General features: G+C 64.2%; 1 protein-coding gene across 1 annotated transcript in view; it reads left to right on the top strand.

Annotated features, from left to right (window-relative positions):
- Positions 1–24,259, top strand: part of LOC145338764 (haptoglobin-like) — a 52,539-nt gene that overhangs the window by 24,811 nt on the left and 3,469 nt on the right. Inside the window, exons 5-8 of the mRNA XM_080183151.1 lie at positions 21,014–21,046; positions 21,546–21,680; positions 22,912–22,986; positions 24,013–24,147. Coding sequence (XP_080039277.1) covers positions 21,014–21,046; positions 21,546–21,680; positions 22,912–22,986; positions 24,013–24,147 — 378 coding nt within the window. The remainder of the gene's footprint in view (positions 1–21,013; positions 21,047–21,545; positions 21,681–22,911; positions 22,987–24,012; positions 24,148–24,259) is intronic.

Raw genomic sequence — 24,259 nt, 5'->3', positions numbered from 1 at the left:
GCGGCACACTGTGGGCGGGTCAGTGCTGAGGGAGCGCCGCACTGTGGGAGGGTCAGTTCTCAGGGAGGGCTGCACTCTGGGAGGGTCAGTGCTGAGGGAGCGCCACACTGTGGGAGGGTCAGTGCTGAGGGAGCGCCACACTTTGGGTTGGTCAGTGCTGAGGGAGCGCCGCACTGCGGGACGGTCAGTGCTGAGGGAGCGCCGCACTGTGTGAGGGTCAGTGCTGAGGGAGCACCGCACTGCGGGAGGGTCAGTACTGAGGGAGCGCCGCACTGCGGGAGGGTCAGTGCTGAGTGAGCGCCGCACTGCGGGAGGGTCAGTGCTGAGGGAGCGCCGCACTGCGGGAGTGTCAGTGCTTAGGGAGCGCCGCACTGTGGGAGGGTCAGTGCTGAGGGAGCGCCGCATTGTGGGAGGGTCGGTGCTGAGGGAGCGCCGCACTGTGGGAGGGTCGGTGCTGAGGGAGCGCCGCACTGTGCGAATGTCAGTGCTGAGGGAGCGATGCACTGTGGGAGTGTCGGTGCTGAGGGAGCACCGCACTGTGGGAGCGTCAGTGCTGAGGGAGCGCCGCACTGTGGGAGGGTGAGTGATGAGGGAGCACCACACTGTGGGAGGGTCAGTGCTCAGGGAGCGCCGCTCTGTGGGAGTAACTTACCAGGGAACGTTGGATTTTGGAACTGGGTCCAGCAGCGTTTTATTTCCATCCGTTTTTTAACCAGATTCCAATCAAAATTTGCAGAACGCAGACAGACATGGTGAGTGTGTTTGCAATGTTTTGTATTCTGGGCTCTCTGGAGATCTGGCTTTACGGAATGAAACTGGACAAGTGTCGGATTTCTCTGCGGGGGAGCATTTTAGGGAATAGTGATCATAATCCTGTCTCCTTTACACCCGCACTCGGGTCAGTGCCGAGGGAACGCTGCACTGTGGGAGGGTCAGTGCTGAGGGAGCACCGCACTGTGGGAGGGTCAGTGCTGAGGGAGCACCGCACTGTGGGATGGTCAGTGCTGAGGGAGCACCGCACTGTGTGAGGGTGAGTGCTCAGGGAGCGTCGCACTGTGGAAAGGTCAAGCTGAGGGAGCGCCGCACTGTGGGAGGGTCGGTGCAGAGGGAGGACCGCACAGAGGGAGGGTCAGAGCTGAGGGAGCACTGCACTGTGGGAGGGTCAGTGCTGAGGGAGCGCCGCACTGTGGGAGGGTCGGTGCTGAGGGAGCGCCGCACTGTGTGAGGGTCAGTGCTGAGGGAGCGCCGCACTGTGGGAGGGTCGGTGCAGAGGGAGGACCGCACAGAGGGAGGGTCAGAGCTGAGGGAGCGCCGCACTGTGGGATGGTCAGTGCAGAGGGAGCGCCGCACAGTGGAAGTTTGTCTCCAGGATAAGTTTGTTCCTGGAACAGGTTCGGCCCGTGTTTTATTTCAGACTTTTATTTAACCAGGTTTTGGCATTGACCCCAGGGGGCGCCCTGACGGTGAGTGTTTTTACAATTTTATTTACTCTGTGCTCTGAGGAGATCTTGATATGTATCTGAATAAGGGTGGTTTATGTTGGACTCGCAGTGTTGAGGGAGTGCCGCACTGTGGGAGGGTCAGTGCTGAGGGAGCGCCGCACTGTGGGAGGGTCAGTGCTGAGGGAGCGCCGCACTGTGGGAGGGTCAGTGCTGAGGGAGCGCCGCACTGTGGGAGGGTCAGTGCTGAGGGAGCGCCACACTGTGGGAGGGTCAGTGCTGAGGGAGCGCCACATAGTGGGAGGGTCAGTGCTGAGGGAGCGCCACACTGTGGGAGGGTCAGTGCTGAGGGAGCTGTGCACTGTGGGAGGGTCAGTGCTGAGGGAGTGCCACACTGTGGGAGGGTCAGTGCTGAGGGAGCGCCGCACTGTGGGAGGGTCAGTGCTGAGGGAGCGCCACACTGTGGGTGGGTCAGTGCTGAGGGAGCGCCACACTGTGGGAGGGTCGGTTCTGATGGAGTGCCGCACTGTGGGAGGGTCGGTGCTGAGGGAGTGCCGCACTGTGGGAGGGTCGGTACTGAGGGAGCGCCGCACTGTGGGAGGGTCAGTGCTGAGGGAGTGCCGCACTGTGGGAGGGTCAGTGCTGAGGGAGTGCCGCACTGTGGGAGGGTCGGTGCTGAGGGAGCGCCGCACTGTGGGAGGGTCAATGCTGAGGGAGCGCCGCACTGTGGGAGGGTCAGTGCTGAGGGAGTGCCGCACTGTGGGAGGGTCGGTGCTGAGGGAGCGCCGCACTGTGGGAGGGTCAGTGCTGAGGGAGCTGTGCACTGTGGGAGGGTCAGTGCTGAGGGAGTGCCACACTGTGGGAGGGTCAGTGCTGAGGGAGCGCCGCACTGTGGGAGGGTCAGTGCTGAGGGAGCGCCACACTGTGGGAGGGTCAGTGCTGAGGGAGCGCCACACTGTGGGAGGGTCGGTGCTGATGGAGTGCCGCACTGTGGGAGGGTCGGTGCTGAGGGAGTGCCGCACTGTGGGAGGGTCGGTGCTGAGGGAGCGCCGCACTGTGGGAGGGTCAGTGCTGAGGGAGTGCCGCACTGTGGGAGGGTCAGTGCTGAGGGAGTGCCGCACTGTGGGAGGGTCGGTGCTGAGGGAGCGCCGCACTGTGGGAGGGTCAATGCTGAGGGAGCGCCGCACTGTGGGAGGGTCAGTGCTGAGGGAGTGCCGCACTGTGGGAGGGTCGGTGCTGAGCGAGCGCCGCACTGTGGGAGGGTCAATGCTGAGGGAGCGCCGCACTGTGGGAGGGTCAGTGCTGAGGGAGCGCCGCAGTGTGGGTGGGTCAGTGCTGAGGGAGCATCGCACTGTGGGAGGGTCAGTGCTGAGGGAGTGCCGCACTGTGGGAGGGTCAATGCTGAGGGAGCGCCGCACTGTGGGAGGGTCAGTGCTGAGGGAGCACCGCACTGTGGGAGGGTCAGTGCTGAGGGTGCGCCGCACTGTGAGAGGGTCAGTGCTTAGGGAGCGCCGCACTGTAGGAGGGTCGGTGCTGAGGGAGCACCGCACTGTGGGAGGGTCAGTGCTGAGGGAGCACCGCACTGTGGGAGGGTCAGTGCTGAGGGAGCGCCGCACTGTGGGAGGGTCAGTGCTGAGGGAGCGCCGCACTGTGGGAGGGTCAATGCTGAGGGAGCGCCGCACTGTGGGAGGGTCAGTGCTGAGGGAGTGCCGCACTGTGGGAGGGTCAATGCTGAGGGAGCGCCGCACTGTGGGAGGGTCAGTGCTGAGGGAGCGCCGCAGTGTGGGTGGGTCAGTGCTGAGGGAGCATCGCACAATGCGAGGGTCAGTGCTGAGGGAGTGCCGCACTGTGGGAGGGTCGGTGCTGAGGGACTGTCGCACTGTGGGAGGGTCAGTGCTGAGGGACTGTCGCACTGCAGGAGGGTCAGTGCTGAGGGAGCGCCGCACTGTGGGAGGGTCAGTGCTGAGGGAGCACCGCACTGTGGGAGGGTCAGTGCTGAGGGAGCGCCGCACTGTGGGAGGGTCAGTGCTGAGTGAGCGCCGCACTGTGGGAGGGTCAGCGCTGAGGGAGTGCTGCACTGTAAGAGGGCCAGTGCTGAGTGAGCGCCTCACTGTGGGAGAGTTAGTGCTGAAGGAGCAGCGCACTGTGGGAGGGTCAGTGCTGAGGGAGTGCCGCTCTGTGGGAGGGTCAGAGCTGAGGGAGCACCGCACTGTGGGAGGGTCAGTGCTGAGGGAGCACCGCACTGTGGGAGGGTCAGTGCTGAGGGCGCAGCGCACTGTGGGAGGGTCAGTGCTGAGGGAGTGCCGCACTGTGGGAGGGTCAGTGCTGAGGGAGCATCGCACTATGGGAGGGTCAGTGCTGAGGGAGCGCCGCACTGTGGGAGGGTCAGTGCTGAGGGAGCGTCGCACTATGGGAGGGTCAGTGCTGAGGGAGTGCCGCACTCTGGGAGGGTCGGTGCTGAGGGAGCGCCGCACTGTGGGAGGGTCAATGCTGAGGGAGCGCCGCACTGTGGGAGGGTCAGTGCTGAGGGAGCACCGCACTGTGGGAGGGTCGGTGCTGAGGGAGCGCCGCACTGTGGGAGGGTCAGTGCTGAGGGAGCGCCGCACTGTGGGAGGGTCAGTGCTGAGGGAGCGTCGCAATATGCGAGGGTCAGTGCTGAGGGAGTGCCGCACGGTGGGAGGGTCGGTGCTGAGGGACTGTCGCACTGCGGGAGGGTCAATGCTGAGGGAGTGCCGCACTCTGGGAGGGTCAGTGCTGAGGGAGAGCGGCACTGTGGGAGGGTCAGTTCTCTGGGAGGGCTGCACTGTGGGAGGGTCAGTGCTGAGGGAGCGCCGCACTGTGGGAGGGTCGGTGCTGAGGGAGCGCCGCACTGTGGGAGGGTCAGTGCTGAGTGAGCGCCGCACTGTGAGAGGGTCGGTCCTGAGGGAACGCCGCACTTTGGGAGGGTCAGTGATGATGGAGAGACACACTGTGGGACGGCCGGTGCTGAGGGAGCGCTGCACTGTAGGAGGGTCAGTGCTGAGGGAGCGCCGCACTGTGGGAGGGTCAGTGCTGAGGGAGCACCGCACTGTAGGAGTGTCGGTGCTGAGGGAGCGCCGCACTGTGGGAGGGTCAGTGCTGAGGGAGCGCCGCACTGTGGGAGGGTCAGAGCTGAGGGAGCACCGCACTGTGGGAGGGTCAGTGCTGAGGGAGCACCGCACTGTGGGAGGGTCAGTGCTGAGGGAGCGCCACACTGTGGGAGGGTCAGTGCTGAGGGAGCACCGCACTGTGGGCCGGCCGGTGCTGAGGGAGCACCGCACTGTGGGAGGGTCAGTGCTGAGGGAGCGCCGCACTATGTGAGGGTCAGTGCTGAGGGTGCGCCGCACTGTGAGAGGGTCAGTGCTTAGGGAGCGCCGCACTGTAGGAGGGTCGGTGCTGAGGGAGCACCGCACTGTGGGAGGGTCAGTGCTGAGGGAGCACCGCACTGTGGGAGGGTCAGTGCTGAGGGAGCACCGCACTGTGGGAGGGTCAGTGCTGAGGGAGCGCCGCACTGTGGGAGGGTCAGTGCTGAGGGAGCGCCGCACTGTGGAAGGGTCAGTGCTGAGGGAGCGCCGCACTGTGGGAGGGTTGGTGCTGAGGTTGTGCCGCACTGTGGGACGGTCAGTGCTGAGGGAGCGCCGCACTGTGGGAGGGTCAGTGCTGAGGGAGCACCGCTCTGTGGGAGGGTCGGTGTTGAGGGAGCGCCGCACTGTGGGAGGGTCAGTGCTGAGGGAGCGCCGCACTGTGGGAGGGTCAGTGCTGAGGGAGCACCGCGCTGTGGGAGGGTCAGTGCTGAGGGAGAGACACACTGTGGGAGGGTCAGTGCTGAGGGAGCGCCTCACTGTGGGAGGGTCGGTGCTGAGGGAGCGTTGCACTATGGGAGGGTCAGTGCTGAGGGATCACCTCACTGTGGGAGGGTCAGTGCTGAGGGAGCGCCACACTGTGGGAGGGTCAGTGCTGAGTGAGCGCCGCACTGTGGGAGGGTCAGCGCTGAGGGAGTGCTGCACTGTTAGAGGGCCAGTGCTGAGTGAGCGCCTCACTGTGGGAGAGTTAGTGCTGAGGGAGCAGCGCACTGTGGGAGGGTCAGTGCTGAGGGAGTGCCGCTCTGTGGGAGGGTCAGAGCTGAGGGAGCACCGCACTGTGGGAGGGTCAGTGCTGAGGGAGCACCGCACTGTGGGAGGGTCAGTGCTGAGGGCGCAGCGCACTGTGGGAGGGTCAGTGCTGAGGGAGTGCCGCACTGTGGGAGGGTCAGTGCTGAGGGAGCATCGCACTATGGGAGGGTCAGTGCTGAGGGAGCGCCGCACTGTGGGAGGGTCAGTGCTGAGGGAGCGTCGCACTATGGGAGGGTCAGTGCTGAGGGAGTGCCGCACTCTGGGAGGGTCGGTGCTGAGGGAGCGCCGCACTGTGGGAGGGTCAATGCTGAGGGAGCGCCGCACTGTGGGAGGGTCAGTGATGAGGGAGCACCGCACTGTGGGAGGGTCGGTGCTGAGGGAGCGCCGCACTGTGGGAGGGTCAGTGCTGAGGGAGCGCCGCACTGTGGGAGGGTCAGTGCTGAGGTAGCGTCGCAATATGCGAGGGTCAGTGCTGAGGGAGTGCCGCACTGTGGGAGGGTCGGTGCTGAGGGACTGTCGCACTGCGGGAGGGTCAATGCTGAGGGAGTGCCGCACTCTGGGAGGGTCAGTGCTGAGGGAGAGCGGCACTGTGGGAGGGTCAGTTCTCTGGGAGGGCTGCACTGTGGGAGGGTCAGTGCTGAGGGAGCGCCGCACTGTGGGAGGGTCGGTGCTGAGGGAGCGCCGCACTGTGGGAGGGTCAGTGCTGAGTGAGCGCCGCACTGTGAGAGGGTCGGTCCTGAGGGAACGCCGCACTTTGGGAGGGTCAGTGATGATGGAGAGACACACTGTGGGACGGCCGGTGCTGAGGGAGCGCTGCACTGTAGGAGGGTCAGTGCTGAGGGAGCGCCGCACTGTGGGAGGGTCAGTGCTGAGGGAGCACCGCACCGTAGGAGGGTCGGTGCTGAGGGAGCGCCGCACCGTGGGAGGGTCAGTGCTGAGGGAGCGCCGCACTGTGGGAGGGTCAGTGCTGAGGGAGCACCGCACTGTGGGAGGGTCAGTGCTGAGGGAGCACCGCACTGTGGGAGGGTCAGTGCTGAGGGAGCGCCGCACTGTGGGAGGGTCAGTGCTGAGGGAGCACCGCACTGTGGGCCGGCCGGTGCTGAGGGAGCACCGCAATGTGGGAGGGTCAGTGCTGAGGGAGCGCCGCACTATGTGAGGGTCAGTGCTGAGGGTGCGCCGCACTGTGAGAGGGTCAGTGCTTAGGGAGCGCCGCACTGTAGGAGGGTCGGTGCTGAGGGAGCACCGCACTGTGGGAGGGTCAGTGCTGAGGGAGCGCCGCACTGTGGGAGGGTCAGTGCTGAGGGAGCGCCGCACTGTGGGACGGTCAGTGCTGAGGGAGCGCCGCACTGTGGGAGGGTCAGTGCTGAGGGAGCGCCGCACTGTGGGAGGGTCAGTGCTGAGGGAGAGACACACTGTGGGAGGGTCAGTGCTGAGGGAGCGCCTCACTGTGGGAGGGTCGGTGCTGAGGGAGCGTTGCACTATGGGAGGGTCAGTGCTGAGGGATCACCTCACTGTGGGAGGGTCGGTGCTGAGGGAGCATCGAACCATGGGAGGGTCAGTGCTGAGGGAGTGCCGCACTGTGGGAGGGTCAGTGCAGAGGGAGCGCCGCACTGTGGGAGGGTCAATGCTGAGGGAGTGCCGCACTGTGGGAGGGTCGGTGCTGAGGGAACGCCGCACTGTGGGAGGGTCAATGCTGAGGGAGCCCCGCACTGTGGGAGGGTCAGTGCTGAGTGAGCGCCGCAGTGTGGGAGGGTCAGTGCTGAGGGAGCGTCGCACTATGCGAGGGTCAGTGCTGAGGGACTGTCGCACTGTGGGAGGGTCAGTGCTGAGGGACTGTCGCACTGCGGGAGGGTCAATGCTGAGGGACTGTCGCACTGCGGGAGGGTCAATGCTGAGGGAGCGCCGCACTGTGGGAGGGTCAGTGCTGAGGGTGCGCCGCACTGTGGGAGGGTCAGTGCTGAGGGAGCGCCGCACTGTGAGAGGGTAAGTGCTGAGGGAGCGCCGCACTGTGAGAGGGTCAGTGCTGAGGGAGCGCCGCACTGTAGGAGGGTCAGTGCTGAGGGAGCGCCGCACTGTGGGAGGGTGGGTGCTGAGGGAGCACCGCACTGTGGGAGGGTCAGTGCTGAGGGAGCGCCGCACTGTGGGAGGGTCAGTGCTGAGGGAGCACCGCACTGTGGGAGGGTCAGTGCTGAGGGATCGCCGCACTGTGGGAGTGTCAGTGCTGAGGGAGCGCTGCACTGTGGGACGGTCAGTGCTGAAGGTGCGCCGCAGTGTGGGACGGTCAGTGCTGAGGGAGCGCCGCACTGTGGGAGGGTCAGTGCTGAGTGAGCGCCGCATTGTGGGAGGGTCAGTGCTGAGGGATGGCCGCACTGTGGGAGGGTCAGTGCTGAGGGATCGCCGCTCTGTGGGAGGGTCAGTGCTCAGGGAGCACCGCACTGTGGGAGGGTCAGTTCTGAGGGAGCGCCGCACTGTGGGAGGGTCAGTGCTGAGGGTGCGGCACACTGTGGGCGGGTCAGTGCTGAGGGAGCGCCGCACTGTGGGAGGGTCAGTTCTCAGGGAGGGCTGCACTGTGGGAGGGTCAGTGCTGAGGGAGCGCCACACTGTGGGAGGGTCAGTGCTGAGGGAGCGCCACACTTTGGGTTGGTCAGTGCTGAGGGAGCGCCGCACTGCGGGACGGTCAGTGCTGAGGGAGCGCCGCACTGTGGGAGGGTCGGTGCTGAGGGAGCGCCGCACTGTGTGAGGGTCAGTGCTGAGGGAGCGCCGCACTGTGGGAGGGTCGGTGCAGAGGGAGGACCGCACAGAGGGAGGGTCAGAGCTGAGGGAGCGCCGCACTGTGGGATGGTCAGTGCAGAGGGAGCGCCGCACAGTGGAAGTTTGTCTCCAGGATAAGTTTGTTCCTGGAACAGGTTCGGCCCGTGTTTTATTTCAGACTTTTATTTAACCAGGTTTTGGCATTGACCCCAGGGGGCGCCCTGACGGTGAGTGTTTTTACAATTTTATTTACTCTGTGCTCTGAGGAGATCTTGATATGTATCTGAATAAGGGTGGTTTATGTTGGACTCGCAGTGTTGAGGGAGTGCCGCACTGTGGGAGGGTCAGTGCTGAGGGAGCGCCGCACTGTGGGAGGGTCAGTGCTGAGGGAGCGCCGCACTGTGGGAGGGTCAGTGCTGAGGGAGCGCCGCACTGTGGGAGGGTCAGTGCTGAGGGAGCGCCACACTATGGGAGGGTCAGTGCTGAGGGAGCGCCACATAGTGGGAGGGTCAGTGCTGAGGGAGCGCCACACTGTGGGAGGGTCAGTGCTGAGGGAGCTGTGCACTGTGGGAGGGTCAGTGCTGAGGGAGTGCCACACTGTGGGAGGGTCAGTGCTGAGGGAGCGCCGCACTGTGGGAGGGTCAGTGCTGAGGGAGCACCACACTGTGGGAGGGTCAGTGCTGAGGGAGCGCCACACTGTGGGAGGGTCGGTGCTGATGGAGTGCCGCACTGTGGGAGGGTCGGTGCTGAGGGAGTGCCGCACTGTGGGAGGGTCGGTGCTGAGGGAGCGCCGCACTGTGGGAGGGTCAGTGCTGAGGGAGTGCCGCACTGTGGGAGGGTCAGTGCTGAGGGAGTGCCGCACTGTGGGAGGGTCGGTGCTGAGGGAGCGCCGCACTGTGGGAGGGTCGGTGCTGAGGGAGCGCCGCACTGTGGGAGGGTCAGTGCTGAGGGAGTGCCGCACTGTGGGAGGGTCAGTGCTGAGGGAGCGTCGCACTATGGGAGGGTCAGTGCTGAGGGATCGCCGCACTGTGGGAGGGTCGGTGCTGAGGGAGCGCCGCACTGTGGGAGGGTCAATGCTGAGGGAGCGCCGCACTGTGGGAGGGTCAGTGCTGAGGGAGTGCCGCACTGTGGGAGGGTCGGTGCTGAGGGAGCGCCGCACTGTGGGAGGGTCAATGCTGAGGGAGCGCCACACTGTGGGTGGGTCAGTGCTGAGGGAGCGCCGCAGTGTGGGTGGGTCAGTGCTGAGGGAGCATCGCACTATGCGAGGGTCAGTGCTGAGGGAGTGCCGCACTGTGGGAGGGTCGGTGCTGAGGGAGCGCCGCACTGTGGGAGGGTCAGTGCTGAGGGAGCACCGCACTCTGGGAGGGTCAGTGCTGAGGGAGCGCCGCACTGTGGGAGGGTCAGTGCTGAGGGAGCACCGCACTGTGGGAGGGTCAGTGCTGAGGGAGCACCGCACTCTGGGAGGGTCAGTGCTGAGGGAGCGCCGCACTGTGGGAGGGTTGGTGCTGAGGTTGTGCCGCACTGTGGGAGGGTCAGTGCTGAGGGAGCGCCGCACTGTGGGAGGGTCAGTGCTGAGGGAGCACCGCACTCTGGGAGGGTCAGTGCTGAGGGAGCGCCGCACTGTGGGAGGGTCGGTGCTGAGGGAGCGCCGCACTGTGGGTGGGTCAGTGCTGAGGGAGCATCGCACAATGCGAGGGTCAGTGCTGAGGGAGTGCCGCACTGTGGGAGGGTCGGTGCTGAGGGACTGTCGCACTGTGGGAGGGTCAGTGCTGAGGGAGCGCCGCACTGCGGGAGGGTCAGTGCTGAGGCAGTGCCGCACTGTGGGAGGGTCAGTGCTGAGGGACTGTCGCACTGTGGGAGGGTCAGTGCTGAGGGAGCGCCGCACTGCGGGAGGGTCAGTGCTGAGGGAGCGCCGCACTGTGGGAGGGTCAGTGCTGAGGGAGCGCCGCACTGTGGGAGGGTCAGTGCTGAGGGAGCACCGCACTGTGGGAGGGTCAGTGCTGAGGGAGTGCCGCACTGTGGGAGGGTCAGTGCTGAGGGAGCGCCGCACTGTGGGAGGGTCAGTGCTGAGGGAGCACCGCACTGTGGGACGGCCGGTGCTGAGGGAGCACCGCACTGTGGGAGGGTCAGTGCTGAGGGAGCGCCGCACTGTGGGAGGGTTGGTGCTGTGGTTGTGCCGCACTGTGGGAGGGTCAGTGCTGAGGGAGCGCCGCACTGTGGGAGGGTCAGTGCTGAGGGAGCACCGCACTGTTGGAGGGTCGGTGTTGAGGGAGCGCCGCACTGTGGGAGGGTCAGTGCTGAGGGAGCGCCGCACTGTGGGAGGGTCAGTGCTGAGGGAGCACCGCGCTGTGGGAGGGTCAGTGCTGAGGGAGAGACACACTGTGGGAGGGTCAGTGTGAGGGAGCGCCACACTGTGGGAGGGTCAGTGCTGAGGGAGAGACACACTGTGGGAGGGTCAGTGTGAGGGAGCGCCACACTGTGGGAGGGTCAGTGCTGAGGGAGCGCCACACTGTGGGAGGGTCAGTGCTGAGGGAGTGCCGCACTGTGGGAGGGTCGGTGCTGAGGGAGCGCCGCACTGTGGGAGGGTCAATGCTGAGGGAGCGCCGCACTGTGGGAGGGTCAGTGCTGAGGGAGCGCCGCAGTGTGGGTGGGTCAGTGCTGAGGGAGCATCGCACTATGCGAGGGTCAGTGCTGAGGGAGTGCCGCACTGTGGGAGGGTCGGTGCTGAGGGACTGTCGCACTGCGGGAGGGTCAGTGCTGAGGGAGCACCGCACTGCACTGTGGGAGGGTCAGTGCTGAGGGAGCGCCGCACTGTGGGACGGTCAATGCTGAGGGAGTGCCGCACTGTGGGAGGGTCAGTGCTGAGGGAGCACCGCACTGTGGGAGGGTCAGTGCTGAGGGAGCACCGCACTCTGGGAGGGTCAGTGCTGAGGGAGCGCCGCACTGTGGGAGGGTCAGTGCTGAGGGAGCACCGCACTGTGGGACGGCCGGTGCTGAGGGAGCACCGCACTGTGGGAGGGTCAGTGCTGAGGGAGCGCCGCACTGTGGGAGGGTTGGTGCTGAGGTTGTGCCGCACTGTGGGAGGGTCAGTGATGAGGGAGCACCGCACTGTTGGAGGGTCGGTGTTGAGGGAGCGCCGCACTGTGGGAGGGTCAGTGCTGAGGGAGCGCCGCACTGTGGGAGGGTCAGTGCTGAGGGAGCACCGCGCTGTGGGAGGGTCAGTGCTGAGGGAGAGACACACTGTGGGAGGGTCAGTGCTGAGGGAGCGCCTCAGTGTGGGAGGGTCGGTGCTGAGGGAGCGTCGCACTATGGGAGGGTCAGTGCTGAGGGAGAACCTCACTGTGGGAGGGTCGGTGCTGAGGGAGCGTCGCACCATGGGAGGGTCAGTGCTGAGGGAGTGCCGCACTGTGGGAGGGCCAGTGCTGAGGGAGCGCCGCACTGTGGGAGGGTCAGTGCTGAGGGAGCGCCACACTGTGGGAGGGTCAATGCTGAGGGAGCGCCGCACTGTGGGAGGGTCAGTGCTGAGGGAGCGCCACACTGTGGGAGGGTCAGTGCTGAGGGAGCGCCACACTGTGGGAGGGTCAGTGCTGAGGGAGCGCCGCACTGTGGGAGGGTCAGTGCTGAGGGAGCGCCACACTGTGGGAGGGTCAGTGCTGAGGGAGCGCCGCACTGTGGGAGTGTCAGTGCTGAGGGAGCGCCACACAGTGGGAGGGTCAGTGCTGAGGGAGCTGTGCACTGTGGGAGGGTCAGTGCTGAGGGAGCTGTGCACTGTGGGAGGGTCAGTGCTGAGGGAGCGCCACTCTGTGGGAGGGTCAGTGCTGAGGGAGTGCCACACTGTGGGAGGGTCAGTGCTGAGGGAGCGCCGCACTGTGGGAGGGTCAGTGCTGAGGGAGCGCCACACTGTGGGAGGGTCAGTGCTGAGGGAGCGCCACACTGTGGGAGGGTCAGTGCTGAGGGAGCTGTGCACTGTGGGAGGGTCAGTGTTGAGGGAGCGCCACACTGTGGGAGGGTCAGTGCTGAGGGAGCGCCGCACTGTGGGAGGGTCAGTGCTGAGGGAGCGCCGCACTGCGGGAGGGTCAGTGCGGACGGAGCGCCGCACTGTGGGTGGGTCGGTGCTGAGGGAACGCCGCACAGTGGGAGGGTGAGTGCTGAGGGAGCGCCGCACTGCGGGAGGGTCAGAGCTGAGGGAGTGCCGCATTGTGGGAGGGTCGGTGCTGAGGGAGCGCCGCACTGTGGGAGGGTCAGTGCTGAGGGAGCACCGCACTGTGGGAGGGTCAGTGCTGAGGGAGCGCCGCACTGTGGGAGGGACAGTGCAGAGGGAGTGCCGCACTGTGGGAGGGTCAGTGCTGAGGGAGTGCCGCACTGTGGGAGGGTCAGTGCTGAGGGAGCGCCGCACTGTGGGAGGGTCGGTGGTGAGGGAGCACCGCACTGTGGGAGTGTCAGTGCTGAAGGAGCGCCGCACTGTGGGCGGGTCAGTGCTGAGGGAGCACCGCACTGTGGGAGGTTCGGTGCTGAGGGAGCGCCGCACTGCTGGAGGGTCAGTGCTGAGGGGGCACCGCACAATGGGATGGTCGGTGCTGAGGGAGCGCCGCACTGTGGGAGGGTCGGTGCTGAGGGAGCGCCTCACTGTGCGAGGGTCAGTGCAGAGGAACGCCTCTCTGTGGGAGCGTCAAAGCTGAGGGAGCGCCGCACTGTGGGAGGGTCATTGCTGAGGGACTGCCGCACTGCGGGTGGGTCAATGCTGAGGGAGCGCTGCACTCTGGGAGGGTCAGTGCTGAGGCAGCGCCGCACTATGCGAGGGTCAGTGCTGAGGGAGCGCCGCACTGTGGGAGGGTCAGTGCTGAGGGACTGTCGCACTGTGGGAGGGTCAGTGCTGAGGGACTGTCGCACAGTGGGAGGGTCGGTGCTGAGGGGCTGTCGCACTGTGGGAGGGTCAGTGCTGAGGGAGCGCCGCACTGTGGGAGGGTCGGTGCTGAGGGACTGTCGCACTGTGGGAGGGTCAGTGCTGAGGGAGCGCCGCACTGTGGGAGGGTCAGTGCTGAGGGACTGTCGCACTGCGGGAGGGTCAATGCTGAGGGAGCGCCGCACTCTGGGAGGGTCAGTGCTGAGGGAGCGCCGCACTGTGGGAGAGTCAGGGCTGAGGGAGCGCCGCACTGTGGGAGGGTCAGTGCTGAGGGAGCGACGCACTGTGGGAGAGTCAGTGCTGAGGGAGCGCCGCACTGTGGGAGGGTCAGTGCTGAGGGAGCGTCGCACTGTGGGAGAGTCACTACTGAAGGAGCGCCGCACTGTAGGAGGGTCAGTGCTGAGGGAGTGCTGCACTGTTAGAGGGCCAGTGCTGAGTGAGCGCCTCACTGTGGGAGAGATAGTGCTGAGGGAGCAGCGCACTGTGGGAGGGTCAGTGCTGAGGGAGTGCCGCACTGTGGGAGAGTCGGTGCTGAGGGAGCGCCGCACTGTGGGAGGGTCAGTGCTGAGGGAGCGTCGCACTATGGGAGGGTCAGTGCTGAGGGAGTGCCGCACTGTGGGAGGGTCGGTGCTGAGGGAGCGCCGCACTGTGGGAGGGTCAGTGCTGAGGGAGCGTCGCACTATGCGAGGGTCAGTGCTGAGGGAGTGCCGCACTGTGGGAGGGTCGGTGCTGAGGGAGCGCCGCACTGTGGGAGGGTCGGTGCTGAGGGACTGTCGCACTGTGGGAGGGTCAGTGCTAAGGGACTGTCGCACTGCGGGAGGGTCAATGCTGAGGGAGCGCCGCACTCGGGAGGGTCAGTGCTTAGGGAGGGCTGCACTGTGGGAGGGTCAGTTCTCTGGGAGGGCTGCACTGTGGGAGGGTCAGTGCTGAGGGAGCGCCGCACTGTGGGAGGGTCGGTGCTGAGGGAGCGCCGCACTCTGGGAGGGTCAGTGCTTAGGGAGGGCGGCACTGTGGGAGGGTCAGTTCTCTGGGAGGGCTGCACTGTGGGAGGGTCAGTGATGAGGGAGCGCCGCACTGTGGGAGGGTCGGAGCTGAGGGAGCGCCGCACTGTGGGAGGGTCAGTGCTGAGGGAGCGCCGCACTGTGCGAGGGTCGGTGCAGAGGGAGCGCCGCACTGTGGGAGGGTCAGTGCTGAGGGAGAGACACACTGTGGGACGGCCGGTGCTGAGGGAGCGCTGCACTGTAGGAGGGTCAGTGCTGAGGGAGCGCCGCACTGTGGGAGGGTCAGTGCTGAGGGTGCGCCGCACTGTGGGAGGGTCAGTGCTGAGGGAGCGCCGCACTGTGGGAGGGTCAGTGCTGAGGGAGCACCGCACTGTGGGAGGGTCGGTGCTGAGGGAGCGCCGCACTGTGGGAGGGTCAGTGCTGAGGGAGTGCCGCACTGTGTGAGGGTCAGTGCTGAGGGAGCGCCGCACTGTGGGAGGGTCAGTGCTGAGGGAGCACCGCACTGTGGGAGGGTCAGTGCTGAGGGAGAGACACACTGTGGGAGGGTCAGTGCTGAGGGTGCGCCGCACTGTGGGACGGCCGGTGCTGAGGGAGCACTGCACTGTGGGAGGGTCAGTGCTGAGGGAGCGCCGCACTGTGTGAGGGTCAGAGCTGAGGGTGCGCCGCACTGTGAGAGGGTCAGTGCTGAGGGAGCGCCGCACTGTACGAGGGTCGGTGCTGAGGGAGTGCCGCACGGTGGGAGGGTGAGTGCTGAGGGAGAGCCGCACTGTGGGTGTGTCAGTGCTGAGGGAGCGCCGCACTTTGGGAGGGTTGCTGCTGAGGGAGCGCCGCACTGTGGGAGCGTCGGTGCTGAGGGATTACTGCACTGTGGGAGGGTCGGTGCTGAGGGAGCGCCGCACTGTGGGAGGGTCAGTGCTGAGGGAGCGCTGCACTGTGGGAGGGTCAATCCTGAGGGAGCGCCGCACTGCGGGAGGGTCGGTGCTGAGGGAGTACCGCACTGTGGGAGGGTCAGCGCTGAGGGGAGCGCTGCACTGTGAGAGGGTCAGTGCTGAGGGAGCGCCGCACTGTGGGAAGGTCGGTGCTGAGGGAGTGCCGCACTGTGGGAGGGTCAGTGCTGAGGGGAGCGCTGCACTGTGAGAGGGTCAGTGCTGAGGGAGCGCCGCACTGTGGGAAGGTCGGTGCTGAGGGAGTGCCGCACTGTGGGGGTAACTTACCAGGGAACGTTGGATTTTGGAACTGGGTCTAACAGTGTTTTATTTCCATCTGTTTGTTAACTAGGTTCCAGTGAAAACTGGCAGAACCAGACAGAAATGGTGTGTGTGTTTGCAATGTTTAGTATTCTGGGCTCTCTGGAGACCTGGCATTGCAGAATGAAACTGGGCAATTGTCGGATGTCTCTTTAGGGGAGCATTTGAGGGAATAGTGATCATAGTTCTGTTGCCTTCACACTCGCACTCGGGTCAGTGCCGAGGGAGCGCCGCAATGTGGGAGGGTCAGTGCTCTGGGAGCGCCGCACTGTGGGAGGGTCAGTGCTGAGGGAGCACTGCACTGTGGGAGGGTCAGTGCTGAGGGAGCACCGCACTGTGGGAGGGTCGGTGCTGAGTGAGAGCCACACTGTTGGAGGATCGGAGCTGAGGGAGTGTCGCACTGTGGGAGGGTCAGTGCTGAGGGATCGCCGCACTGTGGCAGGGTCGGTGCTGAGGGAGCACCGCATTGTGGGAGGGTCGGTGCTGAGGGAGCGCCGCACTGTGAGAGGGTCAGTGCTGAGGGAGCGCCGCACTGTGGGAGGGCCAGTGCTGAGGGAGCGCAGCACTGTGGGAGGATCGGTGCTGAGGGAGCGCCGCACTGTGAGAGGGTCAGTGCTGAGGGAGCGCCGCACTGTGGGAGGGCCAGTGCTGAGGGAGCGCAGCACTGTGGGAGGGTCGGTGCTGAGGGAGAGACACACTGTGGGAGGGTCAGTGCTGAGGGAGCGCCTCACTGTGGGAGGGTCGGTGCTGAGGGAACGTCGCACTATGGGAGGGTCAGTGCTGAGGGAGCACCTCACTGTGGGAGGGTCGGTGCTGAGGGAGCGTCGCACCATGGGAGGGTCAGTGCTGAGGGAGTGCCGCACTGTGGGAGGGTCAGTGCTGAGGGAGCGCCGCACTGTGGGAGGGTCAATGCTGAGGGAGCGCCGCACTGTGGGAGGGTCGGTGCTGAGGGAGCGCCGCACTGTGGGAGGGTCAATGCTGAGGGAGTGCCGCACTGCGGGAGGGTCAGTGCTGAGGGAGCGCCGCAGTGTGGGAGGGTTAGTGCTGCGGGAGCGTCGCAGTATGCGAGGGTCAGTGCTGAGGGAGTGCCGCACTGTGGGAGGGTCAGTGCTGAGGGACTGTCGCACTGTGGGAGGGTCAGTGCTGAGGGACTGTCGCACTGCGGGAGGGTCAATGCTGAGGGACTGTCGCACTGCGGGAGGGTCAATGCTGAGGGAGCGCCGCACTCTGGGAGGGTCAGTGCTGAGGGTGCGCCGCACTGTGAGAGGGTCAGTGCTGAGGGAGCGCCGCACTGTAGGAGGGTCGGTGCTGAAGGAGCGCCGCACTGTGGGAGGGTGAGTGCTGAGGGAGCACCGCACAGTGGGAGGGTCAGTGCTGAGGGAGCGCCGCACTGTGGGAGGGTCAGTGCTGAGGGAGCACCGCACTGTGGGAGGGTCAGTGCTGAGGGATCGCCGCACTGTGGGAGTGTCAGTGCTGAGGGAGCGCCGCACTGTGGGACGGTCAGTGCTGAAGGTGCGCCGCACTGTGGGAGGGTCAGTGCTGAGTGAGCGCCGCACTGTGGGAGGGTCAGTGCTGAGGGATGGCCGCACTGTGGGAGGGTCAGTGCTGAGGGATCGCCGCTCTGTGGGAGGGTCAGTGCTCAGGGAGCGCCGCACTGTGGGAGGGTCAGTTCTGAGGGAGCGCCGCACTGTGGGAGGGTCAGTGCTGAGGGTGCGGCACACTGTGGGCGGGTCAGTGCTGAGGGAGCGCCGCACTGTGGGAGGGTCAGTTCTCAGGGAGGGCTGCACTGTGGGTGGGTCAGTGCTGAGGGAGCGCCACACTGTGGGAGGGTCAGTGCTGAGGGAGCGCCACACTTTGGTTGGGTCAGTGCTGAGGGAGCGCCGCACTGTGGGACGGTCAGTGCTGAGGGTGCGCCGCACTGTGGGAGGGTCAGTGCTGAGTGAGTGCCGCACTGTGGGAGGCTCAGTGCTGAGGGATCGCCGCACTGTGGGAGGGTCAGTGCTGAGGGAGCGCCACACTGTGGGAGGGTCAGTGCTGAGGGAGCGCCACACTTTGGGTGGGTCAGTGCTCAGGGAGCGCCGCACTGTGGGAGGGTCAGTTCTGAGGGAGCGCTGCACTGTGAGAGGGTCAGTGCTGAGGGAGCGCCACACTGTGGGCGGGTCAGTGCTGAGGGAGCGCCGCACTGTGGGAGGGTCAGTTCTCAGGGAGGGCTGCACTGTGGGAGGGTCAGTGCTGAGGGAGCTGTGCACTGTGGGAGGGTCAGTGCTGAGGGAGCGCCACACTGTGGGAGGGTCAGTGCTGAGGGAGCGCCACACTGTGGGAGGGACAGTGCTGAGGGAGCGCCGCACTGTGGGAGGGTCAGTGCTGAGGGAGCGCCGCACTGTGGGAGGGTCAGTGCTGCGGGAGCACCGCACTGTGGGAGGGTCAGTGCTGAGGGAGCACCGCACTGTGGGAGGGTCAGTGCTGAGGGAGCATCGCACTGTGGGAGGGTCAGTGCTGAGGGAGCATCGCACTGTGGGAGGGTCAGTGCTGAGGGACCACCGCACTGTGGGAGGGTCAGTGCTGAGGGAGCGCCGCACTGTGGGAGGGTCAGTGCTGAGGGAGTGCCGCACTGTGGGAGGGTCGGTGCTGATGGAGCACCGCACTGTGGGAGGGTCTGTGCATTGGGAGCGCCGCACTGTGGGAGGGTCAGTGCTGAGGTAGAGCCGCACTGTGGGAGGGTCAGTGCTGAGGGAGAGCCGCACTGTGGGAGGGTGAGTGCTGAGGGAGAGCCGCACTGTGGGAGGGTCAGTGCTGAGGGAGCACCGCACTGTGGGAGGGTCAGTGCTGAGGGAGCACCGCACTGTGGGTGTGTCAGTGCTGAGGGAGCGCCGCACTTTGGGAGGGTCAGTGCTGAGGGAGCGCCGCACTGTGGGAGGGTCAGTGCTGAGCTAGCGCCGCACTGTTGGAGGGTCAGTGCTGAGGGAGCACCGCACTGTGGGAGGGTCAGTGCTGAGGGTGCACCGCACTGTAGGTGTGTCAGTGCTGAGGGAGCGCCGCACTTTGGGAGGGTCAGTGCTGAGGGAGCGCCGCACTGTGGGAGGGTCGGTGCTGAGGGAGCGCCGCACTGTGGGAGGGTCAGTGCTGAGGGAGCGCCGCACTGTGGGAGGGTCGGTGCTGAGGGAGCGCCGCACTGTGGGAGGGTCGGTGCTGAGGGAGCGCCGCACTGTGGGAGGGTCGGTGCTGAGGGAACGCCGCACTGTGGGAGGGTCAGTGATCTGGCAGCGCCGCACTGTGGGAGGGTCAGTGCAGAGGGAGCGCTGCACTGTTGGAGGATCGGAGCTGAGGGAGTGTCGCACTGTGGGAGGGTCAGTGCTGAGGGATCGCCGCACTGTGGCAGGGTCGGTGCTGAGGGAGCGCAGCACTGTGAGAGGGTCAGTGCTGAGGGTGCGCCGCACTGTGGGAGGGCCAGTGCTGAGGGAGCGCAGCACTGTAGAGGGTTGGTGCTGAGGGAGTGCCGCACGGTGGGAGGGTGAGTGCTGAGGGAGAGCCGCACTGTGGGTGTGTCAGTGCTGAGGGAGCGCCGCACTTTGGGAGGGTTGCTGCTGAGGGAGCGCCGCACTGTGGGAGCGTCGGTGCTGAGGGATTACTGCACTGTGGGAGGGTCGGTGCTGAGGGAGCGCCGCACTGTGGGAGGGTCAGTGCTGAGGGAGCGCTGCACTGTGGGAGGGTCAATCCTGAGGGAGCGCCGCACTGCGGGAGGGTCGGTGCTGAGGGAGTACCGCACTGTGGGAGGGTCAGCGCTGAGGGGAGCGCTGCACTGTGAGAGGGTCAGTGCTGAGGGAGCGCCGCACTGTGGGAAGGTCGGTGCTGAGGGAGTGCCGCACTGTGGGAGGGTCAGTGCTGAGGGGAGCGCTGCACTGTGAGAGGGTCAGTGCTGAGGGAGCGCCGCACTGTGGGAAGGTCGGTGCTGAGGGAGTGCCGCACTGTGGGGGTAACTTACCAGGGAACGTTGGATTTTGGAACTGGGTCTAACAGTGTTTTATTTCCATCTGTTTGTTAACTAGGTTCCAGTGAAAACTGGCAGAACCAGACAGAAATGGTGTGTGTGTTTGCAATGTTTAGTATTCTGGGCTCTCTGGAGACCTGGCATTGCAGAATGAAACTGGGCAATTGTCGGATGTCTCTTTAGGGGAGCATTTGAGGGAATAGTGATCATAGTTCTGTTGCCTTCACACTCGCACTCGGGTCAGTGCCGAGGGAGCGCCGCACTGTGGGAGGGTCAGTGCTCTGGGAGCGCCGCACTGTGGGAGGGTCAGTGCTGAGGGAGCACCGCACTGTGGGAGGGTCGGTGCTGAGTGAGAGCCACACTGTTGGAGGATCGGAGCTGAGGGAGTGTCGCACTGTGGGAGGGTCAGTGCTGAGGGATCGCCGCACTGTGGCAGGGTCGGTGCTGACGGAGCACCGCATTGTGGGAGGGTCGGTGCTGAGGGAGCGCCGCACTGTGAGAGGGTCAGTGCTGAGGGAGCGCCGCACTGTGGGAGGGCCAGTGCTGAGGGAGCGCAGCACTGTGGGAGGATCGGTGCTGAGGGAGCGCCGCACTGTGAGAGGGTCAGTGCTGAGGGAGCGCCGCACTGTGGGAGGGCCAGTGCTGAGGGAGCGCAGCACTGTGGGAGGGTCGGTGCTGAGGGAGCGCAGCACTGTGGGAGGGTCGGTGCTGAGGGAGCACCGCACTGTGGGAGGGTCAGTGCTGAGGGAGCACCGCACTGTGGGAGGGTCAGTGCTGAGGGAGCATCGCACTGTGGGAGGGTCAGTGCTGAGGGAGCACCGCACTGTGGGAGGGTCAGTGCTGAGGGAAGACTACACTGTGGGAGGGTCAGTGCTGAGGGAGCGCCGCACTGTGGGAGGGTCAGTGCTGTGGGAGCGCCGTTCTGTGGGAGGGTTTGTGCTGAGGGGGCACTGCACTGTGGGAGGGTCGGTGCTGAGGGAGCGCCGCACTGTGGGAGGGTCAGTGCTGAGGGAGCGCCGCACTGTGGGAGGGTCAGTGCTGAGGGTGCATCGCACTGTGGGAGGGTCAGTGCTGAGGGAGCGCCGCACTGTGGGAGGGTGAGTGCTGAGGGAGCACCGCACTGTGGGAGGGCCGGTGCTCAGGGAGCGCCGCACTGTGGGAGGGTCGGTGCTGAGGGAGCGCCGCACTGTGGGAGTTTGTCTCCAGGATTTGGTCATACCTGGCACAAGTTCTAACAATGTTTTATTTCAATCTTTTGTTTTAACCAGGTTTTCGCTTTCAACCCAGGGGGCACCATGACGGTGAGAGTTTTGACAATATTTATTGCACTGGGCCCTGTGGAGATCCTGTTGTGGATCTGAATAAGGGTGGATTATATTGGATTGGCAGTGCTGAGGGAGCGCCGCACTGTGGGAGGGTCGGTGCTGACGGAGCGCCGCACTGTGGGAGGGTCGGTGCTGAGGGAGCGCCACACTGTGGGAATAACTTCCCAGGGAACGGTGGATTTTGGGAACAGGGTCTAACAGTGTTTTATTTCCATCTATTTTTATCCAGCTGATGAAGCTGAGGATATCACACACAAGGATGGTGAGTGTGTTGCAATGTTTCGTATTCTGGGCTCTCTGGAGACCTGGCTTTGCGGAATGAACCTGGACAAGTGTCGGATCTCTCTGTGGGGGAGCATTTTGGGGAATAGTGATCATAACTCTGTCTCCTTCCCACTCGCACTCGAGAGAACTGGGACCAAGCTATCTTGGGAAGTTTTCATCTGGAGGGAGGGGAAATATGAAGCCATCAGGCAGGAAATTCGAGGCAGAAATCGCTGCACTGTGGGAGGGTCAGTGCTGAGGGAGCACCGCACTGTGGGAGGGTCAGTGCTGAGGGAGCGCCGCACTGTGGGAGGGTCAGTGCTGCGGGAGCACCGCACTGTGGGAGGGTCAGTGCTGAGGGAGAGCCACACTGTGGGAGGGTCAGTGCCGAGGGAGCCACACACTGTGGGTGGGAGCTGAAGGACTAAATGCGTTACTGATCTGTGCCTCACTGCACTCCCTCTCTCTCTCTCTCTCTGTCTCTCCTCCTGTTTTAGTTCACTGCGGCGTTCCTGCGAATATTTCTCACGGACATTACGAATATCTGTCTCATCACGATGATGACACCTATCTTTCCGTGATCAAGTATGTTTGCGATGGCCCGGTCTACCACCTCGAGGATCCCGAGGAGGGTAGGTAATGCTGGTGTCCGGGGGCAAACCATCAAAGTGTAATTGAGTGAGAAAACGGTGACCCCCCACCGACCCACCAAAAAGAAAATCGTGCATCCCCTTCTGCTGACTATTGGGCTGAAATATTCTAGGGCAGCCTGTAACCTGACGTTGGTGGAATTTGGGGATACAGGTGTATTGCCAGCCAAATTCACCAAACACTCACTGAACGTTCGATGACACGCTGTTCTTATTCTTCTCTGAGTGAGCTGTGTCGATTGTGCTCCACCCACCGGCCTCCAGGTTATGGTTCCAAGGCGACCAAGATTGTGTTCGCAATGTTTACCGGGTTAACTGAGGAGATCGCGAGTGGGCCTGGGGTGGGGGGGGTGCCACCAGTGATCGTTTTTTTTCGAGAATGATGGGGAGAAACGCCAGCCGTCCTGATATCAAAGGATGGCCATGTCGGATAAGCAGCAAACCTGCACGATAAGGAACGCTGTGAAGAGTTCCCCTGGTAAATTTGAGAGATTGTTCCCTGACCGAGAGAAGCAGCTTCAGAGTCGGGTAAACTTCTGGTTCATTCTACCAAGGACACAACCAGGAAGAGAATATTTCCACCCCAGTGTTGTTGGCTGAAACTGGGACGGTCCGTGACCTTGCTAAGCTGGGAGATCCAGGAAAGAGTGATCATAATATTAGGCAATTTTGGAATGGGTTTGGGAGCAATTTGAGGAAATCCAAAATTAGCTGTTGTAAATCCCACACTCTGAGGCCCATCCCTCATTCACCCTGCCCTCTCCCTGTCTCCCTCACTACCCCCCGCCCTCTCCCCGTCTCCCTCGCTCCCCCCGCCCTCTCCCCGTCTCCCTCGCTCCCCCCACCCTCTCCCTGTCTCCCTCACTCCCCCTGCCCTCTCCCCGTCTCCCTCGCTCCCCCCGCCCTCTCCCTGTCTCCCTCGCTCCCCCCACCCTCTCCCTGTCTCCCTCACTCCCCCTGCCCTCTCCCTGTCTCCCTCGCTCCCCCCACCCTCTCCCCGTCTCCCTCGCTCCCCTTCCAGCCTCCGCCCCAGGGGGTTAGGGGAAGGGGTTAGAATGATGAAATCGAGGTGGAGGGGGATATTTCAGAGTACCGGGGGAGGGTGTGTGACACTGCGATGGTTTGGGTAAATGTGGATCCGATTATCTGGGATTTGTTCTCAGTCTGTCTCTGTGTCTCTCTCTCTCTCTCTGTCTCTCCCTCTGGTCTCTAGCTGTGTACATTTGTACAGAACAGAACAAGTGGAAGAACGCAAAACTGAAGTACAAATTGCCAGAATGTCACAAAGGTGAGAGAGAGATTAACCTCAGTAACACACAGTCTCCCTATCCCCTCGGTTACACCACACTCGGAGCACCGTGCACAGTTCCCGTCTCCCTATCCCCTCGGTTAGACCCACACTCGGAGCACCGTGCACAGTTCCCGTCTCCCTATCCCCTCGGTTAGACCCACACTCGGAGCACAGTTCCCGTCTCCCTATCCCCTCGGTTAGACCCACACTCGGAGCACAGTTCCCGTCTCCGTATCCCCTCGGTTAGACCCACGCTCGGAGCAAGGTTCCCGTCTCCCTATCCCCTCGATTAGACCCGCACTTGGAGCACAGTTCCCGTCTCCCTATCCCCTCCATTAGACCCACACTCGGAGCACAGTTCCCGTCTCCCTATCCCCTCGGTCAGACCCACACTCAGAGCACAGTTCCTGTCTCCCTATCCCCTCGGTTACACCACACTCGGAGCACAGTTCCCGTCCCGCTATCTCCTCGGTTAGACTCACACTCAGAGCACAGTTCCGGTCTCCCTATCCCCTCCGTTAGACCCACGCTCGGAGCAAGGTTCCCGTCTCCTTATCCCCTCGGTTAGACCCACACTCGGAGCACAGTTCCCGTCTCCCTATCCCCTCGGTTAGACCCACACTCGGAGCACAGTTCCCGTCTCCCTATCCCCTCGGTTAGACCCACAGACAGAGCACAGTTCCTGTCTCCCTATCCCCTCGGTTAGACCCACACTCGGAGCTCAGTTCCCGTCTCCCTATCCCCTCGGTTAGACCCACACTCGGAGCACAGTTGCGGTCTCCCGATCCCCTTGGTTAGACCGACACTCGGAGCACAGTTCCGGTCTCCCTATCCCGACAGAGGAAAGATTAGACGGGGGAGCGGCGAGATTGTGGGGCTGGGGTTAAAATTCGATCAAGCAATGGCCGATCGAAGGGGAGAGCAGGAATTGGACGGGCAGAAGTGTCTTTTTGAATCCTGCTTTGGTTCGATCTCAGTGTCCCAGATTGAGGAATTCTCCTTCCCTCCCTTTCTATCTCTCAGTTTCGTGCGGCGTTCCGAAGGATATCGAACACGGACACTTTGAATACGTGACAACGCACGGGGTCACGTCGTATCTCTCTGCGATCAAATATACTTGTGACGCAAACTACCACGAAAGAGATTTCAGCGATGAAGGTGGGTTCGAGAAATCTGTCCACAGACAGAGCTGAGGGAGCGCCGCACTGTGGGAGGGTCAGTGCTGAGGGAGCGCCGCACTGTGGGAGGGTCAGTGCTGAGGGAGCATCGC

Source organism: Carcharhinus amblyrhynchos, unplaced genomic scaffold (genome assembly GCF_965287045.1).
Source record: "Carcharhinus amblyrhynchos unplaced genomic scaffold, sCarAmb.v2.hapA chromosome_167, whole genome shotgun sequence".
Taxonomy (NCBI): Eukaryota; Metazoa; Chordata; class Chondrichthyes; order Carcharhiniformes; family Carcharhinidae; genus Carcharhinus; species Carcharhinus amblyrhynchos.
Note: the sequence above shows the minus strand (reverse complement) of the source record. Positions and strands in the feature narration are given on the sequence as shown.